General features: G+C 45.5%; 4 protein-coding genes across 6 annotated transcripts; 2 read left to right on the top strand and 2 right to left on the bottom strand.

Annotated features, from left to right (window-relative positions):
• Nucleotides 1-2,276: 2,276 nt before the first annotated feature.
• On the bottom strand, nucleotides 2,277-4,605 carry LOC102706229 (probable plastid-lipid-associated protein 3, chloroplastic). Its single transcript, XM_015841606.2, has 3 exons — nucleotides 3,920-4,605; nucleotides 3,385-3,580; nucleotides 2,277-2,652 (listed from the first exon to the last, which is right to left on the bottom strand). Exons 1-3 carry the CDS (start codon nucleotides 4,537-4,539, stop codon nucleotides 2,335-2,337), a joined length of 1,134 nt encoding a protein of 377 aa, XP_015697092.2. The 5' UTR covers nucleotides 4,540-4,605; the 3' UTR covers nucleotides 2,277-2,334.
• A 3,583-nt stretch (nucleotides 4,606-8,188) lies between these two features.
• Nucleotides 8,189-14,021, top strand: LOC102705950 (homeobox-leucine zipper protein ROC3). 3 transcript variants are annotated; one of them, XM_040528438.1, is made up of 13 exons: nucleotides 8,189-8,284; nucleotides 8,478-8,494; nucleotides 8,584-8,761; nucleotides 8,841-9,118; nucleotides 9,238-9,355; nucleotides 9,448-9,636; nucleotides 9,751-10,272; nucleotides 10,376-10,483; nucleotides 10,567-10,782; nucleotides 10,877-11,051; nucleotides 11,406-11,674; nucleotides 11,766-11,861; nucleotides 12,664-14,021. In XM_040528438.1, the coding sequence occupies exons 3-13, from the start codon at nucleotides 8,585-8,587 to the stop codon at nucleotides 13,183-13,185; spliced, it is 2,670 nt and encodes an 889-aa protein (XP_040384372.1). In that variant the 5' UTR covers nucleotides 8,189-8,284; nucleotides 8,478-8,494; nucleotide 8,584; the 3' UTR covers nucleotides 13,186-14,021. The 3 variants fall into 3 exon arrangements, with proteins under 3 accessions (XP_040384372.1, XP_040384371.1, XP_006662631.3); XM_040528437.1 differs by lacking the exon at nucleotides 8,478-8,494; XM_006662568.3 differs by having other exon boundaries at nucleotides 8,478-8,761.
• Nucleotides 14,022-16,876: 2,855 nt separating this feature from the next.
• On the bottom strand, nucleotides 16,877-18,946 carry LOC107305159. The gene is made up of 3 exons (XM_015841821.1): nucleotides 18,837-18,946; nucleotides 18,523-18,644; nucleotides 16,877-17,486 (listed from the first exon to the last, which is right to left on the bottom strand). The coding sequence occupies exons 1-3, from the start codon at nucleotides 18,917-18,919 to the stop codon at nucleotides 17,242-17,244; spliced, it is 450 nt and encodes a 149-aa protein (XP_015697307.1). The 5' UTR covers nucleotides 18,920-18,946; the 3' UTR covers nucleotides 16,877-17,241.
• Nucleotides 18,947-21,005: 2,059 nt separating this feature from the next.
• LOC102705666 (VQ motif-containing protein 8, chloroplastic-like) lies at nucleotides 21,006-21,981 on the top strand. Its single transcript, XM_006662567.3, has one exon. The coding sequence runs from the start codon at nucleotides 21,014-21,016 to the stop codon at nucleotides 21,596-21,598; it is 585 nt and encodes a 194-aa protein (XP_006662630.1). The 5' UTR covers nucleotides 21,006-21,013; the 3' UTR covers nucleotides 21,599-21,981.

The following is a 21,981-nucleotide window of genomic DNA, read 5'->3' as shown; positions in this document are numbered from 1 at the left end:
AGCCATGGCTTTTAAGATCACTATAAACATATATATAAAAATTTTATTCGTAAATTATTATCTGTTTATAAATATATCGTTTGGATTATAGAAATAATCTGAAACAAACCATTAGAGATTATTGTGTTAGCTTGCTATAATCTAAAACCTAGATTACTATAATTTGTTAAGCTTCTCCAAAGATGTTTTTCCTAGATTATTGAGTGGTTAAAGACCCACTACCTTAGGTACTTTAAATTAATTACTCATCTTACCGTGCATTACTTACTTCAGCTTATAATAATAATAATATGTCTCAATAATCTAGATTACAATAATCCTAAGTAGAAACAAACAAGGCCTTAGGCTCTGTACCCCGGTATTAGAAATGGATACACTTTTGGAGTACATGGACACAGCAAGGCTATGTACTCGTTATTTTTTACTGATTAGTATGCAAAAACAAGTGGCCTAACATATATTTTGTGTAGTCTTAACATATTTTCAAGAAACCTTTTTGTGACATCCTAGCCTAACGTTTAATAGGAGTTGATAGAATACTCATACCAACAAGTTGCAACTTCTTTTTTGAAAGCCTATCTCAAGGAAACTCCAAGGTTAAGCGTGCTTGGCCTGGAGCAATCTTGGGATAGGTGACCGACCGGGACACGGCATGGCACATGGGCCGGACGTGGCCAAGAGGGGAACGTTCCTAATTGTTTGCCCAAGTGTGGGTACGTTAGACCGACGGGGACATCGGGTCCTTTGAGGGTGGGTGTATGTGACATCCCAGTCCAACGCTTAATAGAATTTGATAGAATACTCATACCAACAAGTTGCAACTTATTTTCTGAAAGTTTATCTTAAGGGAACTCCAAGGTTAAGCGTGCTTGACCTGGAGCAATCTTAAGATGGGTGACCGATCAGGAAGTAATTCTCAGTGCGCATGAGTGAGGACAAAGTGCGCAGAAAAGATATATGTTAGTTGTGTGAGGGAAGTCTTGATGTCCTAGAGCATGGGCCTGACCTATGGGGGTTCCTAGGGTCAGGGCGTGACACTTTTTAACATGAATACATAGGGTGTGTTTGTTTCAAAAGATATGGCTGGATGGGATGTGGCCGCTAGGATTTTTAGTGTTTGGTTTATGGACAAAAAATGGATATGGTAGCTATCTAAGAAATATTACTCAAATATGTTGGATGAATGAATCTGGCCAATTTTGCTAGATGGGACCATCCACCCTCGCTAATAAGGATCATTAGCAAATAATTAGTGATAATTAGTATATTTTGTTAATTCATTATTATCATTTTAAGATTAGTGTTGATTATGGATAGTTAGTACATTTTGTGTTAATTGGTATCAATTTTAGGATTAGTGATCATAAATATATTTTGTTTTGTATTAACAATTTATTATTTTTGTTCCATCCACCTTTGTACATACAACCAAATAAAAAAATGGCTCATCTCGTCCCTCCAACTAATTAGTCAATTTGGATTATCATATCCAATAAAACATGGATCATTATATCCCATTCAACCTCAACCAAACGCACCAATAATGAATAGTCATTTTTATCATGCCAAAAGGCATTTTGATGGTTCGTACATTTGCGTCTTTACTTGGTCTAATTAAAAAAACAAAAATACAGGATTCATGATGAAAGATAATCCAGAGCTAGAGGCAGTTCTCGAACGGGGTTGATTTGATTTCTGCAGCGGCTTTTGCTTTGCTGTAGTAAGATAAACGGATACGTTCTACTCCTATTTAGTTATATTGATATGTTGTCACTTGTCTGCCACCTTGCATGTATCTTTATGTTTGATAGTCCTTTCTGGCAGTAGCATAGTAACTGTAGAAGTAGAGCATTAGAATTTAGAATGGAATGGAGCGACATACATGAATTCATACACCTTAAATACAAAGCCAATAACATTTAGTGATTTAGTGATATATGGGGATGCAGAATGAGGTTTTCAGATAGAATGAATATGTAATTACATATTTACATGGCTGACGGAAGAGGGTAAAAGTGTGTATGTGATCATATCTACCTATACCTGTCTAGATGCGAAATTCTATCAGATCTCAGTTTCGCGTGCTTCCAAGTGCGACAAGCGCCAGTAATTTGTTAAGATGTGAACATTTGGCAAAAGTTTATGTACAGTTCATCGGAAGAAATGCTTTTTGTCTTCCATCTGATTAGAGGGGGGAAAAAACTACTACTAGTAGTTGATTCCACATCAGAATTTGACTGTACCAAGCAATTGCTATAGCATCATTGTGAGTGCAATTTTCAGGGGAAGGAAACGGTGTGTAGCTTTGTCATAGTAACCTATTACATGATATATCTACAGTTGATCTAGTAGAGGACTACCCTCTTTGACAAGAATAAAGAGTCCCCCGTCTCCTCTGGAGATCCTGAGGTCCTTGTCAAGGTAGGTCGTCAAGAGCCAGGACCGGCCCCTGTTGTTGCCAGGAATCTGTAACTTGAGGGGTGGCTGCCCAGAAATGGACCCTGCAATGCTTGCAAAGGCTTGCTGCAGAGGGTTCAGCACCTGTTGGACTGGCCCCAAGCTGATTTTCTGCCCAAATATATCAACCTCTGCAGGCAGATCTACCGATGATGATATCTTCGGCGGCTGAAAACTTCCCTCTTTGAATTGGACCTTCGTTGGAAAGACCATTAACATGTCAGTTTGATCAATGTACATATTGTCACAAGAAAGTTGATGATAGTTATGATAAAAGAATCTTGATAATTGCCATGTAAAATGTCAAGCTTCATATGTACCCAGATTTTGTGTAGAAAATCTTGATTAAATAAAGGCACGACAAAAAGAAATATTTACACGAGTTTATAATCCTCTATGGCATGTGTATCCTACCAAATTATGTAGATGCGAACCATAGCTCAATTTGGAGAATTATGTGTACGCCTAATAAAGTTTCCTCCCCAGATATAATATTGGTAGGCCTAAAAGTAGCAGCTGTAGAAACTAGGCTCATGAAATGGAAAACCTATTTGTTTAAAACGAATGAAAACATCTGAATTTAAAATGATTTACGACCATTAAAGGCACAATTAGCGGTGAGTCAATTCAGGCATTAAAAAATGTAGTATCAATGTATCACAGGAAATAGAAGACATAAAAGTACAAATTACTTGCATATTGTACTACTAACTGAATACGACTTTTACAGAACTAGAAGGCAGAGTCATGTAGCAATGTAGGTTAAAAGAAATTAGAAGAAATCAAGCAATGTAGCATCGTATTTCCAGTTCCCCAACAAAAATTCAATGAATTGTCTCAGACAGCTCTATACTCTAACCAAGGTAATTGTTGTAAATCGGAAGAAGCACAGTATTCATTTCATGATATTAGTAAGGAATGTTGTACCTGAACTCTTGATGGACTCTGTACATCAAAAGAAGCAGTTGCGCTGAATGAAAGCGAAGCAAATGGACTTGAGATAGTTGAGGCATTGACTATGGTCATGCTTTTTGTGTCAACTTCTTGTGATATCTCGTCGACTTTGAACAATGGTGCTGCTCCGACCGCTAGGATAGGTAGAAGCTCAGAATATGCTGTATATCTGCAAGTAAATGACGAACACAATCGACATTTGAGATGGTGGCTTTCCTTTCTAAAAAGAAGCTGATAGCATCAATACAACACACATATTAGGGACATCAATCCTTTAGGACAAGACAAACTGAGGGTTAATCCATTCATTAGTCCCTATACATAAATGTCAGCATGTTGAGACGAACAGTCGGATAAAATCTTGATCTTTCACGGACTAGTGAGGTGGACAGTAGCGAAATATAGTGCTCAATTATTAGTAGTGGATGGTAGTATGGTACTACTTTTATTTGAGTAGTTCGGTAGCAATGTAATAATACTCCTCCAGTAGAAAGAAGAAGTAACTGACATGAGGATCCAGTTGCCGTCGAGGAGGTCGGTGGCCTGGACGGGTGCAGGCGTGGGATTCGCGGCCTCGAGCTGGGTGACGAGCTCCAGCACCTCCCCCCTGACCTCAGCGGACGCGCGGAATCCCAGGTCGGAGCCGTACACGGTGTCCACCAAGCAGCGTTTGAGCTCCTCCCGCCTCTCCTCCCCGTCTTCCTCCTCGGGCGCGGGCGCAGGCGCAGGCGCTGGCGCCGGCGCCGGATCCCCTCCCCACTCGTCGTCGTTGGTAGGAGGATCGGCGGCGGAGGTGGACTGGAGCTCGGGCACCCCCGGCTCGCCCCACTCGTCAGTGACGGGGGCGGGGCGGGAGTTCCCCTCGGCGGAGGCGCGGCCCCACTCGTCGTCGTCGATGGGTGGGTCGGGCTGGGAGGGCGGCTCGGGTGCGGAGGGAGAGCGGTCGCCCCACTCGTCGGGGATGCCCGGTTCCTGGAGGCGGCCTGAGGCTGGTGCCGCTACGACGGGCGGGCGGCGGGAGCGGAGAGGGAGGCAGAAGGGGCGGCGAGATCCGTGGACGGTGGGGGAGGGGGAGGGGAGGAGGAGGGATGCGTGCGAGGAGGCGGCGGCGAAGAGAGGGGGAGCCATGGGTGCGGTGCGGTGCGGCGAGCGAGCGTGTGTGTGCGGGGAAGGGGAAGACGAGGAGAGGAGGCGAGGAGACGAGAGGTAGGTGGCACCGCACGCGGCGCGTTCCTGTGGATATTCTTTTATTTGGGCCGGGCTCAATTCACCTCATTTTGGCTGGCCCATCCGATCGATCGAGGCCACATTTTTATCAGGCCGCAAGTGCAGCAGGTCCTGGGGTTAAGGGGCCCAAGCCAATATCACATGGATGGAGTAAATACTACTCCTCGAGAGAGATTGAGGGAGAGAGAGAGAGAGTGTGTACTCATAGCAGGCATGCTCGGTCTACTGTGCGGATTGAATGATTGATTACTCTCTCCCTCTGTTCTAAAAATATTTTTTCTAATATTATTTAAATACTAATAAATTTAAACATATATAATTTATTACATATATATATATATTATATAAATCTAGATATAAGACTTTTACGTCTTACTATAAGAAATAAGAAATAGAGGGAGTACATAGCTACCACATCCTTTCCATGAAGACTTTATATTTGGCTTTACTCTTTTGTCTTATAAAGAATTTATTTCTTGAGCAATCATGATATTGGAGTTTAGTAATGTTAGGGACAAATACATTGAAATTTAAAAAGGCAGGAGACACAAACATTGAGATTTGAAAATGTTAAAGGCGTTCTAGTATTTACGGATTTGTATCAATTTATATGAGGTAAGCTAAAAATGAATTTTTTTTAGAATAGATTAGTAATAAAAAATGTATATCCTAGTATTGAATCCGGATAACTCTTTGTACTAGGATAAATCCTATAATAATCTCCATTCCAAAATGTAAGTATTTTTATGATTTAAATCTTATCCTATCAATTACTACCTATTTAAAAATGTTCCCATTTTATTCTTATATATCCTTACTAATTCATTATTAATTAAGATGTTCCATTGTATTATTTATTGACATTAATATCTGCTGAATAATGTATATTCCTATATTTTGAAACGTACAAGAGTAAATAATTAAATAGAAATCGATCGATCCCGGCCGACCGCAGCAGTAAGTAGTACGTACGTACAGTGTACTGCAGCTGCCGGTACGCACCGTACGCACACACCACTGCATGCAAGTTCAGCTCTATCTCCATCTTCTCCATGCAGATGGAGAGATGCATAAGTCGATCCATATATCTATCCATCCATCGATAAGTCGATCCATGGGCTTGCATTTGCGATAGACAGCAATATCCTTTGTACGTCCTGAATATAAATATTTATACAACTTACATTTTATATTATAATATAATCATATCTACACTAATTCTTATAATATTAGTCGTTTTCCTGATTCTATGGACAATCATATGCTTATAAAAGAGAATAATATCAATTCAAGATTCAAAAATTTACCATTAAAGTGACTAAAAGAAAAATATTTTGACATCTCTAATCTATACTCCATCCACTTTTTGTATTTGATTGATGTCGTTGACTTTTAGGCATATATTTAATTATTTATCTTATTTAAAAATTTATATAATTATTTTGTTATGAATTGATTTATAACTAAATGAGCTTAAGAATGATTTATAATACTGCATATTTGCATAAAATTTTTTAGTCAAACATATATTCAAAAGTCAACGGATTAAAATAAAAAAAAGATGAAGATAGTATTAAACAACCTAAAAAATATTTATATGTTGGTACTGATGTAGCTAGTGTACGCTATATCTATATACGTATGCACCACGTACCTGTACTGCGCGGCAATATGCCTATATATATTGCCATTTGCCAATATGCATCATGCGTAGCCTCTACACGATCCCGTGCATTAGTTCAGTTCACTTCCTTATACGTGTCCTCCTCCTCTTCTAGTCTATAGTATTTCGATCGCATCCACATGCTGATCGATCACTACCTTGGCATGCAGTTCACACACACACACACACAAATATCTCTCTGAACTCTCAACTTCTCAAGTCTGGAATCTGGACGGAGCTAGCTAGAGAAACAGAATGAACAGAACCAGATAAGAGGAGAAAAGGAAACGAAAAACGAACGAACGAACTACTGGCCAAACTCCAGGGGAAAAAATATGAAAAAGAAAGGAAGAAAAAAAATATATATATAGGCTGGCCGGGTTGTTGGACTAGAATATTAGATACCATTTCACATGCAGAGAAAACAAAAAAGTGAAGATAGCTCGCCATGTAGGATCAGTATATACTGCTTTCCCCTCCTATATGATGCTCCAATTAAAACTAGTACTTCCGACATATTCATCATCACAATTATATATATATACCTTTTACATTCATGTTCTTAGTATTCTAAAAACAAATTATGTAAAATATAAAAAACCATATAATCAACTTAAAATCAATCTCTAAATTTAAAATTTGGCATATGCTCGTTAAAGTTGCCAAAACGATGAGACACTATATATCCACCGTTCTCTCGGTGATTATCACCAGTATATATCCCTTGTTTGACGCCCACAACAATTAAATTATTCAATTCCACGTACCTTCCATGCATACACGTAGTATGTACTCTATCCATCCCAAAAACATAAATTTTGGAGGGATGAATTTAGACAAGTAGGTGTTCAGGTTCATCTCTACTTTTTCCCCATTTTCTGGTCGACGGAGAGACTATCTCGTGTGTTATTCATAAACTAATTCAAGTTATGATCAAATTTAGTACGCACCTTAATACATTTTGCAATACAATACTTTCAGTATTTTGTAGCATTATACTGTCAAAAGAAAATGGAAGAAACTAAATTAGAAAGTAGCTAGTAGCCAGTGATGCATATATTTATATATAGAAGATATGGTGCATGATCTCATATATGTAGCACTGGCAGTGCAGAGATGGAGCATATGCATATCTGAATATGAACAACACAAACACATGGTGGTGGGCTGTGCATGTGCATGCATGGAGCGATCAAAAGCGAAATTAAGCAGAGATACGGGCGATGATCTTGAGCAGGCAGGCACACTTATTACTGTTTCACTCTCCTCCTACCAGCTTAGCTACATAGGTTGGGCTGGGCTGGGCTGGCTGTACAATTGCTAGTACAAATCTTACATATTAATTGCTGCACGATACTCACTCACTCGCACACACACATGCTGCTGCAGTGCCTCCGGCTCCGTATAGCAACGCGGCGTCGGCCACGGACGGCCCAGATCCGTCCCGGTGGGTGATCGGAGGGCATGCATGCAGTTGACCGGTTGGCTGGTGGCGCGGATTCGCAGCGAGCGTTACTGTTGCCGCGCATTTACTCTGTCAGTCTCACTGTAATCCGCTCTCACTAATTACCACATTAACTCCACCCCCCCGCCCGCTGCTACTGCGCCCGTTACTGCTCTCCGCTTGACTCTCTCCCGTTGACACGTGGGTCCCGCTCCCCCCGTGCTTTACGGTGCGTAGAGAAAGGCGCCGCTGACGTGTGGGGCCCCTGAGGAGAATTCAACGGTGGGGCCGCGGCGTCAGCGAGGGTAGCTGGTGAAGGGGAAAGGCGGAATAAGAGGAGGTCAAAGAGGAGTCATCCTTCCTTCCTTTCTTGCTCGCTTGTTGTTGCAACCATCATAAAGAGGGAGATCGTCTTCTTCTCCGGCCAGTCGTCGAGGGCGAGGGAGGAGGCGTCCGCCATTAGTAGAGCAAGCAAGCAAGCAGCAGGAGAAAGAAGAAGTGATCAAGGCGGGCGGGAGAGCCACGGAACAACCGACAGGGTATTTACTCCGCCCATTTACTACGCTTGTCTCCTTTCACCACCTCTCCTCCTCCGTCCGTCGTTCCCCTTTCTTCCCTCCCCCCATCTCCTCTCTTCCTCTCCTCCTCCTCCTCAGGAGTCAGGAGTAGTGTGCCATGCTCCTCCTCTTCTTGCTTCATCTTCTTCTTTCTCTTTGCTACTGCTACTGCTAGGCCGCGCCGGAGAAGGAGTAAGTGGAGACCGGCCGCGAAAGGCTATTAAAAAGGATCGCCGGCCGGCCGCCCGCCGTTGACCGCGTGCATATACCTACATGCGCAGGATGTTCGGGGACTGCCAGGTTCTGTCGTCCATGGCCGCCATGGCCGGGGCCTCCTCCTCCGCCGACGCGCTCTTCACCTCGCCGCTCATCCCCAACCCCGCGCTCGCCGGCTTCATGTCGTCCTCCGCCGCCATGCCCTTCCACCACTTCTCCAGCGCCGCCACCACCTTGATACCTGTAAGTCTTGTTCCTTCTTCTTCTTTGAGGTAATGATTTGCCATGGTGTATGTAACAATATATACGTGGGTGCGTGCAGAAGGAGGAAGGCTTGATGGGCGGGCTCCATGTGGCCAAGGACGAGGAGATGGACCTCGAGATGGAGATGGAGCTCAGCGGCGGCTCCGGCAGCGGCCACCTCGACAGCCTGCTCAGCTTCGCGGACGTGGACGACGACGGGCGGGAGCAGAAGCCGCAGCAGAGCGGGCACGACCAGGCGGCAGACGGCGGGCAGCAGCAGGCCGGAGCGGCGGCGGGCGGCGGGAAGAAGAAGCGGTACCACCGCCACACGGCGCACCAGATCCAGCAGATGGAGGCGTACGTTACGTTACAACAAATCCATCTTCTTGAATGCAGCGGCCAGCTGCTAGCTAGGCTTGGTCGTTTCGTCTCCATTGGTGATGAGATGAGATGACATGTGGCGTCCATGCATGCAGGCTGTTCAAGGAGTGCCCGCATCCGGATGACAAGCAGCGGCTGAAGCTGAGTCAGGAGCTGGGCCTCAAACCGCGCCAGGTCAAGTTCTGGTTCCAGAATCGCCGCACCCAGATGAAGGTATGCTGCTGCTGCTGCTTGCTTTTGGCTTGATTAGTTTGATGTCATAATGCAATGATCGATCGTCATGTGCAATGTATGGTGTTGATCAGGCGCAGCAGGACAGGGCGGACAACGTGATCCTGCGCGCGGAGAACGAGAACCTCAAGAGCGACAACTTCCGCCTCCAGGCCGCCATTCGCAACGTCGTCTGCCCCAACTGCGGCCACGCCGCCGTCCTTGGCGAGATGACCTACGAGGAGCAGCAGCTCCGCATCGAGAACGCTAGGCTCAAAGACGAGGTACTTACGTGCACCCCTCCCCTCCTAAAACCCTAGCTAAAGCTACCTACCATGCCAACACCGATTGCGTTGCGTTTTGAATAATCTATCTCCACTGATCGATGCTTCGCGCAGCTTGACCGCTTGGCCTGCATCGCCACCCGCTACGGCGGTGCCCGCCAGCCGGTCCTTTCCACGTCGGCACTCAGCTGCATGTCCGCGCCGCCGCCGGTCCTCATGCCGCCGCTCGACCTCGACATGAACGTCTACTCGCGTCACTTCGCCGAGCAGGCGCCGGTCATGGGCGGCTGCGCCGACCTCATGCCGAACGTCGTGCCGCAGCAGATGGACGGCGCCGCGGCGTACATCATGGCGCCCATGCAGGAGCAGGACAAGCAGCTGGTGCTCGACCTCGCCTCCACGGCGGCGGACCAGCTCTCCAGGATGTGCCGCGCCGGCGAGCCGCTCTGGGTGCGCCAGCGTGGCGTGGCGTCGGAGGTGATGTCTGTGGACGAACACGCGCGGACGTTCGCCTGGCCGGTCGACGGCGAAAAACATGACGACGCCGCCGGCGCCGTGGCGAGGACGGAGGGGACGCGTGACAACGCAGTCGTCATCATGAACAGCATCAACTTGGTGGATGCCTTCCTTGATGCGGTCAGCAATAGCAACGTTAATTTCACCATTTCCATACAATTTTTCCTCACAAAAATCTTCAATTTGTGCCTCGATTAGTTAACTTGTGCGTGCGCGGTTGCAGGACAAATGGATGGAACTCTTCCCGTCGATTGTTTGCAAGGCAAGAACAATCCAGATCATAAACCACGGAGCTGCGTCTGGTCACCTCGGCAATGGAACTCTTCTCTTGGTAATGATCAACTGCTGATGGCTAATTACTCTCGTTGATGACCCATGGATGATCGACTGAAAACGATTTGCTGTCGCTCGCAGATGCAAGCGGAGGTGCAGTTCTTGTCCCCTCTGGTGCCCGCGCGTGAGGTGGTGTTCTTCCGGTACTGCGTGCACAACGCCGACGAGGGCAGCTGGGCGATCGTGGATTTCCCGGCGGAAGGGTTCCAGGAAGGGCTGCTCCAAGCCTCGGCGGTCAGATGCCGGCGGCGGCCGTCCGGATGCATCATCCAGGACATGCCCAATGGATACTCCAGGGTACGTACGACGCTTCGCTCTAGCTCCCGGATGCAATGCCACGTAAGTAGCTTAACCGATCATGGCGTGCGTGGCAATGGCAATGGCGATGCAGGTGGTGTGGGTGGAGCACATGGAGATGGTCGGGGAGGAGAAGCCGCTGCAGCCGGTGTTCAGGGACTACGTGGCCGGCGGCGCCGCGTTCGGGGCCACGCGCTGGGTGTCCCTCCTCCAGCGCCAGTGCGAGCGCCTCGCCAGCGAACTCGCCCGCAACATCGCTGACCTTGGAGGTGCACATCCCCATTAATCAACTCTCTAATCTCAACCGATTCCGCTCTACTTACTAGCTATTCCTGATTCATCAACTGTTGACTTACCTGAAAATTCATCCAATCGCATTGGCCGCACCATGTATCAATCTGTATGATCGATTATGCTATAGATGATTCATCTTTTGCCTCACTGAGGTAGCTATCTCGTAAAAATGCAATCTTTTCTTGCTTCATTCAACAGTAATACATATGCTATTTTGGGGATTTTCGATCGATGCTTTATACGCAAGCTGTTCTTATACATCCGGCAGTGTTTGATTCTGCATGCATGCTGATTTTAAAAAATATATATTCTTTGCTCCTGATTCACAGTGATCCGCACCCCTGAGGCGAGAACAAATATGATGAAGCTGTCGCAGAGGATGATCACCACTTTCTGTGCTAACATCAGTGCTTCTGGAAGCCAATCTTGGACTGCGCTCTCGGATTCAACAGAGGACACTATCAGGGTTACAACTCGGAAGAACACTGAGCCCGGGCAGCCCAGTGGTGTCATCCTCACTGCAGTGTCCACAAGCTGGCTTCCTTTTACCCATCACCAGGTGTTTGAGCTTCTTGCAGATGAACAACAGCGCTGCCAGGTAAATGATGAAGAACTGTATTTGTATATACCATGCGCACTGAATTGTTCTTCAGCTTATTCGTTGTAGTAATGTTTGTTGGCCCTTGTAGCTTGAGATTTTGTCAAACGGTGGCTCGCTTCATGAGGTGGCGCATATTGCAAATGGATCACATCCAAGGAATTGCATCTCTCTTCTTCGCATAAACGTAAGTACACTTATTAGTTATTACCACTTCTGAATGATGCCACTTGTCTTTCTTGATTTAAGAGCATATATAATCACAATAATTGAAGTGCTTAATGGTGCATAATACTAGTAAATGTGATTAAAATACACTATCACAACGTTTTTAATCATGATATCATGTAGTACTTGTTATGTAGGTTTGCCTAGTTTCGTCCATTGCTGTAGAATATGGATTATTAATGGAGAGCATGTGAATATCTCCTCCCGTCCTGAAGAGACATAAAAACATGAAGAGTCAATATGCACACATTGTGTGTTTATGCCTTCTACAGCAAAAAAAAAGAGAGAGAGAGGGCGAGCATTTTAATTGTAGTAGCTCAATGCTACGGATTTACTGCTGTAACTGCAATCTCTGGTGAACAACTGTTGTTCAATTCAATAGTTCTACAAGCACTTACTGTTTGCTACCAATGCCAAGGACAAGAAAATTAACACCGGCTACTTGAACTGTACATGACCCAATATGCCATATTAAATGATATTTTAGTGATGTGTATGTTGGGGCTGTGCACATGTGCATTGCTGTCAATACATGCACAGATTATGTCTGAATCTTTTTTATTTTGTTACTACTGTAATAGTATTAGCTTTTTTTATACATATACTGCACGTACAACTTGTAGTTCTTACAATCTGAATGGACCATGTCATAATGTTAGAGAAACTGATGATATTAGTGTCTGGATAGTTTTACTGTTAACTTTCCATTTTGTTTCTCTGAAGATTGAAAGTAGAATTAGCTGACGATTTTCCAATTGCAGGCTGCAAGCAACTCATCACAGAACGTGGAACTGCTGCTGCAGGAGAGCAGCACCCACCCTGATGGTGGAAGCCTCGTGGTGTTCGCGACGGTGGACGTCGACGCCATTCAGGTGACGATGAGCGGCGAGGATCCTTCCTACATCCCCCTCCTCCCTCTGGGCTTCGCCATCTTCCCAGCCACGAGCCCATCACCTGCTGCAGCCACCATCAGCTCGAGCACCACCACTACTACTACTACTACTGGCAATGGCGAAAGCAGCAGCACCCCGCCACCAGGAAACAGCAACGCCGATGAGCTGCCTCCAGCTGCCAATGGCTGCCTCCTCACCGTCGGCATGCAGGTGCTGGCCAGCGCCGTACCATCGGCCAAGCTCAACCTCTCGAGTGTCACTGCGATCAACAGCCATGTCTGCAACGCCATTCACCAGATCACGGCAGCGCTCAAAGGTAACGCAGCTGCAGCTGGAATGAGCCGGGCTGCTGCTGCTGCTGAGCCGGCGTCTGCAGGATCCAACCAGTAGCAGCAAAGGGAGAGAGAGACCTGGAGGAGGGAAACAAGGGGAAGCTAGCAAGATCGATGCAGCAGAGACCAAAATGGCTGCCTGCCTGCCTCCCAATTTATTTTGCTAACATCGCAGTTTGTTTTCTGTGAGCTCATCTCATCTCATCTCAGGTGCGTGCAAGGGAGGGTTTGACAAGAATCCCAACACTAACAACAACAACTCAAATCTCCTCCTCTCTTCCCGCCATGTGCCGTGCTTCTCAAAATGACGAAAATACCCCCAATCAACAAGAAAGTTATGGGGGTATTTTGATCATTTTGGGAATCTAAATGCTCAACCACTAGAAAGAAAGAAAGAAAGGGTCTTGTCAAACTCTCACTTGCACCAACCAGAACCAGCTGAATCATGGAATTGTTGACATCGGCTCTGCAGACATTTTGGTCATCATGCATCAGTTGTTGCTGCTCTGTGTCCTCCCTCCCTCCCTTCCCTCCTCCTCCTCCTCAAAAGTGAGAACTGCTGCATGTGAAGGTTAGCTCCTTGTTTGAGTTTTGTAATAATAAGATGGATCGATGAAGAAGACTTTAGCAGCTTTGAGTGTGTGATTTGTGGTGCCACCCCACCACCACCTAGAGTAACTTGTGTAAGGTTGAAGAGAACTTAAGCAGATTGTTATTAGGAGAGAAGAGAAGAGAAAGGAGGAGAGGAGGAGTCAAGAGCGAACCAGTTGTGACCCTTCACCGTAGAGAAGGGTCTTGGTTCGGGAATTGACTTGTTACCTCTCTGCACTCTTTGTCTGTAAACCTTTGCCCTATCTTATGAGATTACTCGTATTATTATTATTATTATTTTACCTGTCAATTGCTACTGTTTACTACTACTAATACTGTTGACTTGCTATGCTGGGGTGGTTGAACTGGAGTGAATGTGCATGCATGATGCATTGTGGCTTGTGTTTTTTGTGCCAACCTAATATGTGCCCAGCCATGAATGCCCTGCCTTTCTGCTGCATTGCATTGGATCCCTCCTTCCTTTGCCTTGCTTGAAATATTCTGACAACCTACTACTGTACGTGGAGGACCAAATTTTCAGCTGCAAGACAATGCAATGGCAATGGGCTACGGCAATGCAAGCATCTGCTGCTGCTTATTTATTCCCCTGTACTATACACGGAGATGCTGTGTCTGTTGGTTAGGTGAGGAGATGCCTCTCATAAATACAAAGGGATGGACCGGATGGCCAGCCACCCTCTTCTGCCTTGCTTGCTTGCAAACTGGACAGCCATGGATTTCCCTGCGTAGTATCTATGAATCTAGTATGAACTACTACCATCTTTCTTCTACTCCTAGGAGTAGATAACTAGTAGTACTAGTGTGTTTGTGTGCTGTGGATCATGCAGCTAGCTCACTTGCATTGCATACCGTGTCATAGGCATAGCTAGTGTTTGTTCATGTGTGTTGTGTTGCTATGTTGCTTTGGCATCCATATGTGATTGTGTGTGCCATTTATGCTTGCCTAAGCTGGATCAGGAATCCCTATGTCTCTCTAGCTGGGTTTTGGGGATTCTGACAGTGACAACAGAAAGGGAGGAGCCCCATGCATATGCATGCTTAATGGCACCATGCATCCTTTGATGAGTGAATGGACCATGCATGAGCATTTGGTACTAGTGTTTTATGTCTTGCGTGTGTGCTGTTGAGAAGGGAGACACCAACTGATGGTGTTAACAGCGGCAAATTAAAGGCACAGGCATCTGTTTAGTCCTAACCTATAAACTTTTTGGAACTACACAAGGCCTCCATTCCCAACCTATAAACTTCACATCATCGAGAAACCAGTACTAGACACTACTATTTCAATGCAAACACCAATATTCTATACTTCAATTTAATGCTATTTATCTCACATGATATCTTAGATGTTGGGTAGAAACCATGTCTCATGTAAGATATGGTTTTCTTCTCTTTTCTCATTTATTCACTTGTCACATTATTTTTTATCTTATGTGGCAACTTATTTAATGTTATGGACACCATTCTAGTCATTGGGTTGGAAATAGCCTGAGGTCAGTCTCAATGTATATTTTATGGGGTGTCATGCACATTAAATAAGATGTCACATCAGCAAAATTATTGACTTAGCAGGATCATTAAATGAGTGAGTTTTATAAGATGAGAGAGTAGTTTCATCACCATAAAACTCATATGGCCCGGTTACCTAGTTTAAAGTATTGATAATTATGTTATGAAACTATGCAGTGAGATTGACCTAATAAAATTGAGAAGACTGGCCTAATAAAATTGGGAAGTTAATAAAATGAGGGACTGGGCTGTGTGCACCCTCTCGTAAGGTGTAGAGGCCGAATTTAATATAAATAATGAGGGACTCTCCGGTCAACTACATGCAGACTAGTAGCTCTTCAGTGAATGGAGGATCTGTAGCGAGAGGTGAGGAGACGCTGACATGCATGGACCATGAGATGCATCAGCTCTGCCCTCTTGGCCTCCTCGCCATGGCAATGGCATGCACCCCCATTTCTCTGTTCTGCTCTGCTCTGATCCACGCATCGGCTCCTCTAGTGTCAGCATAGGGGCTGCCCAGCACACACATGCTTTTTTTTGTTTAATTAATTCATGATGGTGTGTTATGACATGATGAAGATCGTGTTTCTGATCAAGTTCAGAGTTATTTTTGTTTTGCCGAGCACAAATTCAGAGTTCTGGATGTCTGAAAGGTTACATTTCGTCTTGTTGTGGCTGTGTTTTTTCACCCCTTTGTGGCTTTGTAAATAGTCTGGTTGTGGCTGTGTTTGTACCCTCTCCTAAAAAAACCCTTAATACAGAGAGATTTTTTTAACATACTTCAAAAGTAACCCCAGGTATCACATTTGGGCTTTTTTTTACCATTTGAGATGCCAAAAATTTTATGCAAAATTTAGTAACCTCAAGGTATATTTACCTAAAAGTATTAAATTTTTACATTGAAAAATGTAGTATCTTAAGATACTTTTTTAAGTATATTAAAAAAGTTTATCCTATTTTTAGTGTAAAAATTTAGTAGCTTAAGGTATCAGAATTTTATACAAATTTTTTTTATACCTGTAGGTACTAAAATTTTACATTGAAAAATATGGTACCTTAAGATACATTTTTAAGAATATTAAAAAAATCATGTAAAAATTTAGTGCCTTAAAGTATCAAAATTTTATACTAATTTTTTTTACTTTAAGGTACTTTTCAAGAACGGTAAAAAAACCCTACTACAAAAGATATATGCGGTTGCATATTCTCAGAAAAAAAAACATTTCGTCTTAGACAGGTGACAGATATTGCACAAAGGGATCAGATAGTCGAGCAAAGGAAAGCGATCAAGCATTTATAGGTGGCAATTTGGACATGTAATACTGATACAATATGGGATATAATGTTTTGTTCAGTAAAAGTATAAAGCTCTTGACTCATTTCATCAGAATTGGTATACAATGGAATATTAAAAAACTGTTATGATGCTATTTACCTTGGATTGTGCTCAGCACAGTTGTATTATCACCTTGATGTAATTGGTTGATCTCAATAATGCTTACATTATATAAAAATAAATAAAGATCCTGACTCATAAAGTCATACTACAATCAGAAGAGTTATAGAATATAATGGACAGAGTCTCTACATAAAAGAATTTATTCAGAACAGCAAAGTATTCCCGGGCAGTTCCGAACAAAACAATATTTTCAAAACAACTATGGAATGGAATGTCTAGGTACCAGTATGAAACTATTGACCCATACCATATTCAGAAGATGCAAGGTATGGAACAAATCTGTACAGTTAGTATTCAGAAGAGCATTTCTGAACAGCTATGTGACAAAATGGTTATGTACTAGTGTGAAGTTATTCACCATCCTATCTATAGTTAGAAGATGAATGTGTCTGCACACAAGAGCAGCTGTTCCCGAGCAGTTCTGAACCGAAAATTGCTACTCCCACAGCTCTGAACTGAAGAAAACCTCAGGATAGTTGTATACTGTTTCTTCTACCCTACACTACACTTCATGGCTCCAGCCTCCAGATGAAGTCAGATCATGCATTGCCTTGCCCGTTCTCCACATCCACAGCATCCGGTGGGCTCGTCGTCGACGTTAAGCAGGGACGCCACGAACCTCTCTACGTCCTCCGGCTCCATGTCCTGCTGCTCCGTCTTGCGCTGATCACTCTCATGCTTGTCCAGCTCCAGCATGCTCCGGTGCAGGAAGTCGTCGTTCGCCTTCCGGTCGGCCTCGAATGTCGCCTCTGGATCACTGTCCCTCATCTCCAGATTGGCTGGATGCATGGCCATACATTTACATTTTTCAGCTTCTTATCAGGGAAAGCATGAGTTTTTTTGTCACACAAGTTTGTTTAAACTGAACATCAAGGATGGCAAGGACTAATGATGAAGGACCAAATTGTAGTGCGAAAGTGTAAAGTTTCAGTTGCTTTGTATGAACTTTACATGCACGTCTGCTTCTTGTGGCAAAGAGAATCAGATAGGAGTAGTAACTTGAAAAACTTTTTCCTGAATCAGTGAAGTTGCATTTGCATTTTGCAGGCAGAAAAAAAATTCAGTTTCTTATCTGAAATTCTGAAGTTACTTACATGCCTGGCGTTCATGAACAAATTAACGTGCTAGTGTTTTAAACACTATGTATTTGAGTACTCATTTTTAAAAAAAAAACTTTTTTTTTCTGAACCAGTGAACTTGCATTTGCATTTTGCAGGCAGGAAAGACAATTCAGTTTCTTCTCTGAAGGTGATGGTTCTTCCACGTCTGCTTGGACAAAATGGATGAATTGATCGAAATCTGGCGGGCAGTTTTTAATTTGGTTTCAATAGAATTTCACAAATGCACAAAATTATTGATTTTTGCAAGTAAATAAGAAGAGTTTGGATTAAAACTGAAAGGTTCAGATACTGTGCATCAAGTTAATTGAAGGCAAGCATACATAAGCAAGTAGTGGGGGTACTAGTTTTGCATTCGCCAAAAGAAGTTCAATTTGATTAGATTAAAGCAAGAACTGAAACCAAAAGCAAGAAATGAACCTAGTTAAGATTTCAATCCAGATTCATCGACCTATCCACTCCTGGACTTAGGACATGATTGGTGGCCCTAATGATGGATAAACCAACTAGTACGGCGGAGAGGCATTGTCCCAATGAAAATCCGTTTCTCGTTCTCGGAGCAAAGAAGAGGAGTTAAGGTGGCCAGCAATTCCGTCCAGATTCATTGGCCTATGTAATCATATAGCACGCTCGATCGCAACGCCAAGAAAGGAAGGGGGAGGGAGAGAATCAGAGAAAGATTGGCATGGCAGGTTACCGTCGGGACGGTCGTGCGGCCACGCGAAGTAATCCCAATCCCACCGCTCGCACTCCAACCTGGGGCGCTGCAGCTTCACCAGCGGCTCTCGCACGCCGGCGGCGAACCCCGCCTCCGGGCCCCTGCGCTGCACATCGATCCATCAGCCACCATGCATCCATGGACGGAAAACTTGCCAAGAACACCGACGCAAGAATGCTGCAGCAAGCAAGACAAGAACAATGGCGACCCAATCCAACCGGAATCGAGAAGAACACAAGAAGGCGGCAGGAAACGAAGGATGAGGAGTCCAAGAAGAAGGGTCGTGACCTGACCTGGGAATGGCGACGCCTCGGTCTATCTCGATCTCTGCTCTGAACCAGGCGCCGCCTCTGCTCCGCGATCTCGACCCCTCCATGCTCTCTGGTTCTTGTGGCGGGCTTCGAGTTTGTTCTCGCGGATTGCTCGGGGACGAGAGGATATATATATATATATACTAGGAGCAGAGCAGAGCAGAGCAGAGGAAGAAGACCCGCGAGGCGGCGGGCCGTTTCCGCGGGAGTTTGTTAGTTGTGACCGTTACGTCTACTTGCAGAAAACACCTTGCAAGTCGGGTCTCTTATGTGTACTTGCAAATTTGCAGCTGTTTTTGCTCATCAGTATTTGTCAGGCTTCATGTTGTATCATTATATATTGAAGTCAATCGACAGTTTGGTGTGAAACTGTTATTATGACTGCAAACATTTCTCTTTCCTGATAGATGTGAATTTTTCAAAGGGAAATTAGTATGTTGAGAAATTTTGCAGTTCTCGGGTTACCAATTTTTTAAGATTTTGGTACCCCATGTTCATCCTCCTCCATTTGGCGCACAAAATAACCCTATACCACCTAAGTCAGCTAAGTCAGAAAGTATTATAAATTCTCGAGAGATGTCTCATTATATATTGCACATCATGTAAACCTTTTATCAAAATAAAATTAAAAAATATTTAAAAATTTAAGTAACACAAGTTTAGTTATGTGTCAAATACCAACCTAAAATGTGGAGTACTAGTAAAAAGTTAGTTAGTCTTGTACGACGCTATCTTTGCCGTCTCCAGCGAGAGATGGGCGGCGTCTCTGTCATGGCGGTCCTTCAGGATTCTCCGGCGACGTCGACCGCTTGTGCATTGTATTCACTGGGTTGTTGGCCATGGCGAATAGGGCTCGGTAGCGGCTGATGGTTGTGGCGAACGCTTGGGATGTCGTGAGCTGCGTCTTGACGGTCGCGACATGCTTGTCCAACGGGACCAGTGCCTGCACGAGCGCCTCCTCGCCAGGCCTCCTTGCGCAGACAGGCACGCCCCGTGTGAGCATCTCCTTCAACGCAATCGTCTTCTTCATGACAAGGGTGAGACGGCTCCTGATGTTGTTAGCCTCGGCCAACTCCTCGGGCGTAGGGACATTGTCGTCTCAGATATCTGACTCCATGGTCTCGCGCACAACGTTGATCAGCTCCGCAATCGCTATGTCGATGAGGTTGTCTGTGGCTGCTAGGCTCCTGAGGTGGTTGAGGTGCTTGTCGTACAAGCGGCACGTCGCCGAGACAATCTCCGGTGCTTCCACGATGCACGCGTCGAGCCAACAACGTTCTTCCTTAGCGCCGCCTCCTCGGGCCTTTTGGATCCGGAGAATACGGACAAGCCCCTCTTAAAGTCCATCAACATGGACGCGAAGTCATCGGCCATATCTCAATTCTCAAGCGACGACCTCTATGTCGATGGCCCAGTCCAGCTGCTCCGACGAGAGAGTGTTGGGGTCAGCAAGATACTTGATGGTTACAGACACAAGTGTTGCCATGAAGGCATGGACTCCTCGAACTCTCGGTCGCCGGCCTCTTCCTTCGGGCCTGACTCCATCAGCTCGTCGATAAGTTTCTACAAGCCGTCGTCGATCGCCGACGTCTTGCCCATGATCGCCGCAAGCAGGGGCGCAAACGTAGGGTTATCTCTATGCAAAGGCGTGGCAACGTCAATCTTTTGATTTAGAGATTTGCTCCGGTCAAACAAAAAGTATCTCGAGGTATTTTTTTTTGTTAATTTTTGGAGCAATTTTACGGTCCCTGAGTAGGTAACAAGAGGTACCAAAATTTGCATTAAAATTTTGGTATCTCTTGCTACCTTCTCAAGGACTATAAAATTACTCTAATTTTTGTTGGACTGAAGTAAATCTCTTCGATATATAGCCAAGCGGCCCCCAGCATCGGGGGACCCCATTTGGACTTCTGTTTCCCTCCCTTATTGGGCCTGGAATTGTGTGTGGGCGGGCCATGCGATTCAGCAAGCGGCAGCCGTTGGAAAAAAAAGAAAGAAAAAGAAACTGACAAGAGGTCGCTAGGCGCGCGGCGCTCATGGCTCCGCACCGCACCTTCGTCGATGAGAGCTAGCTGCTAACCAAATATCCCGCCATTCGCGCGCCGCTCCCTTTCCATTTATAGCCCTCGCGCCTCCACCACCACCGCCACCGCCAGGCAATGAGCCCCACATCGCCGCGCCACCAAGCCACCGCGGCGCCGCCGTCTCGAGTCCACAGGGCCTCCCACCTCATCCACAAGCAGCCGCCCTCCTCCTCCGCCTCCTCCTCCTCCTCCAACTCCTCCGGCTCCGGCTCCGGCTCCGCCCACCACCGCCCGCCGCCGCGCCAGCACAAGCACCAGCAGCAGCAGCCGGTCATCATCTACACCCATTCCCCCAAGGTGATACGCACGAATCCCCGGGACTTCATGTCCATCGTCCAGAAGCTCACCGGCCTCGAAACCAACAAACACGGATCGACCGCCACGTCCCGGGAGGACTCATCCTCCTCGACCGACAGCTGCGCCAACCAGGCCCACGTCGCCGCGCCGCCGCCCTACGTTGATCCGCACCCGATGCCGCCGCCGCCGCCGCTGGGGACGCGCCACTTCATCCCGCCGGAGATCCCGCTGTTCGCGCCTGCAGCCGCCGCTTCCGAGATGCCCCTGTGCGCGTCCAGGGGGTTCTACGGCGGCGGCCCGTTCATGAACAGCGCCGGCGGCGCGACGGCGTTCTCCCCGGATTTGGCGTTCCCGGATCATTGAGGCGTGGGGTGCATGAGTTAGGACGGCCGAGATCGATCCATGGCGGCGCTTTCAGGCAATAATTGGAACGATCAAAAGGTTCCATCTTTTTGCTTCATCCCACTTCCATTAGTGCTCAAATTTCTTCATCAGGAGGATGGTTTATATTAACCAAGAACTGGTGCCACGAGATCGATGTTTTTTTCGCCCACATTGTAAATATAAATAAAATCGAGGATTAGCTGTTGAGTACGAATACATTGTCAGCGTTTTTTTTTATTCTTCAAGGCGTGTTCGAATGATTAAATAGCGTTTTTTGTTCTTCCAGGGGTGTTCGGATGATTAGGTTTTTGTTGTTTTGTCATCCTCCCAGCAAGCAGTAATTTAATCAAATTAGGCACAAA

The sequence above is a fragment of the Oryza brachyantha genome, chromosome 10, assembly GCF_000231095.2.
Source record: "Oryza brachyantha chromosome 10, ObraRS2, whole genome shotgun sequence".
Lineage (NCBI taxonomy): Eukaryota > Viridiplantae > Streptophyta > Magnoliopsida > Poales > Poaceae > Oryza > Oryza brachyantha.
The sequence above is the reverse complement of the archived record's forward strand: the minus strand, read 5'-3'. Positions and strand labels throughout refer to the sequence as shown.

Bases quoted from the DNA above. Each gene is read 5' to 3' on its own strand.
- LOC107305159 (XM_015841821.1), bottom strand. From the start codon at position 18,919: ATGGAGGGGTCGAGATCGCGGAGCAGAGGCGGCGCCTGGTTCAGAGCA. The intron at 18,645-18,836 runs GTCAGGTCACGA...TGTGCAGCGCAG, and splicing joins CGAGGCGTCGCCATTCCCAG to GGGCCCGGAGGCGGGGTTCG. The intron at 17,487-18,522 runs GTAACCTGCCAT...CCATGCATCCAG, and splicing joins GCCGCACGACCGTCCCGACG to CCAATCTGGAGATGAGGGAC.
- LOC102705950 (XM_006662568.3), top strand. From the start codon at position 8,576: ATGCGCAGGATGTTCGGGGACTGCCAGGTTCTGTCGTCCATGGCCGCC. The intron at 9,119-9,237 runs GTACGTTACGTT...CCATGCATGCAG, and splicing joins CAGATCCAGCAGATGGAGGC to GCTGTTCAAGGAGTGCCCGC. The intron at 10,783-10,876 runs GTACGTACGACG...ATGGCGATGCAG, and splicing joins TGCCCAATGGATACTCCAGG to GTGGTGTGGGTGGAGCACAT.
- LOC102706229 (XM_015841606.2), bottom strand. From the start codon at position 4,539: ATGGCTCCCCCTCTCTTCGCCGCCGCCTCCTCGCACGCATCCCTCCTC. The intron at 3,581-3,919 runs GTCAGTTACTTC...ATTTACTTGCAG, and splicing joins GACGGCAACTGGATCCTCAT to ATATACAGCATATTCTGAGC. The intron at 2,653-3,384 runs GTACAACATTCC...TTTCCAACGAAG, and splicing joins AGAGTCCATCAAGAGTTCAG to GTCCAATTCAAAGAGGGAAG.
- LOC102705666 (XM_006662567.3), top strand. From the start codon at position 21,014: ATGAGCCCCACATCGCCGCGCCACCAAGCCACCGCGGCGCCGCCGTCT.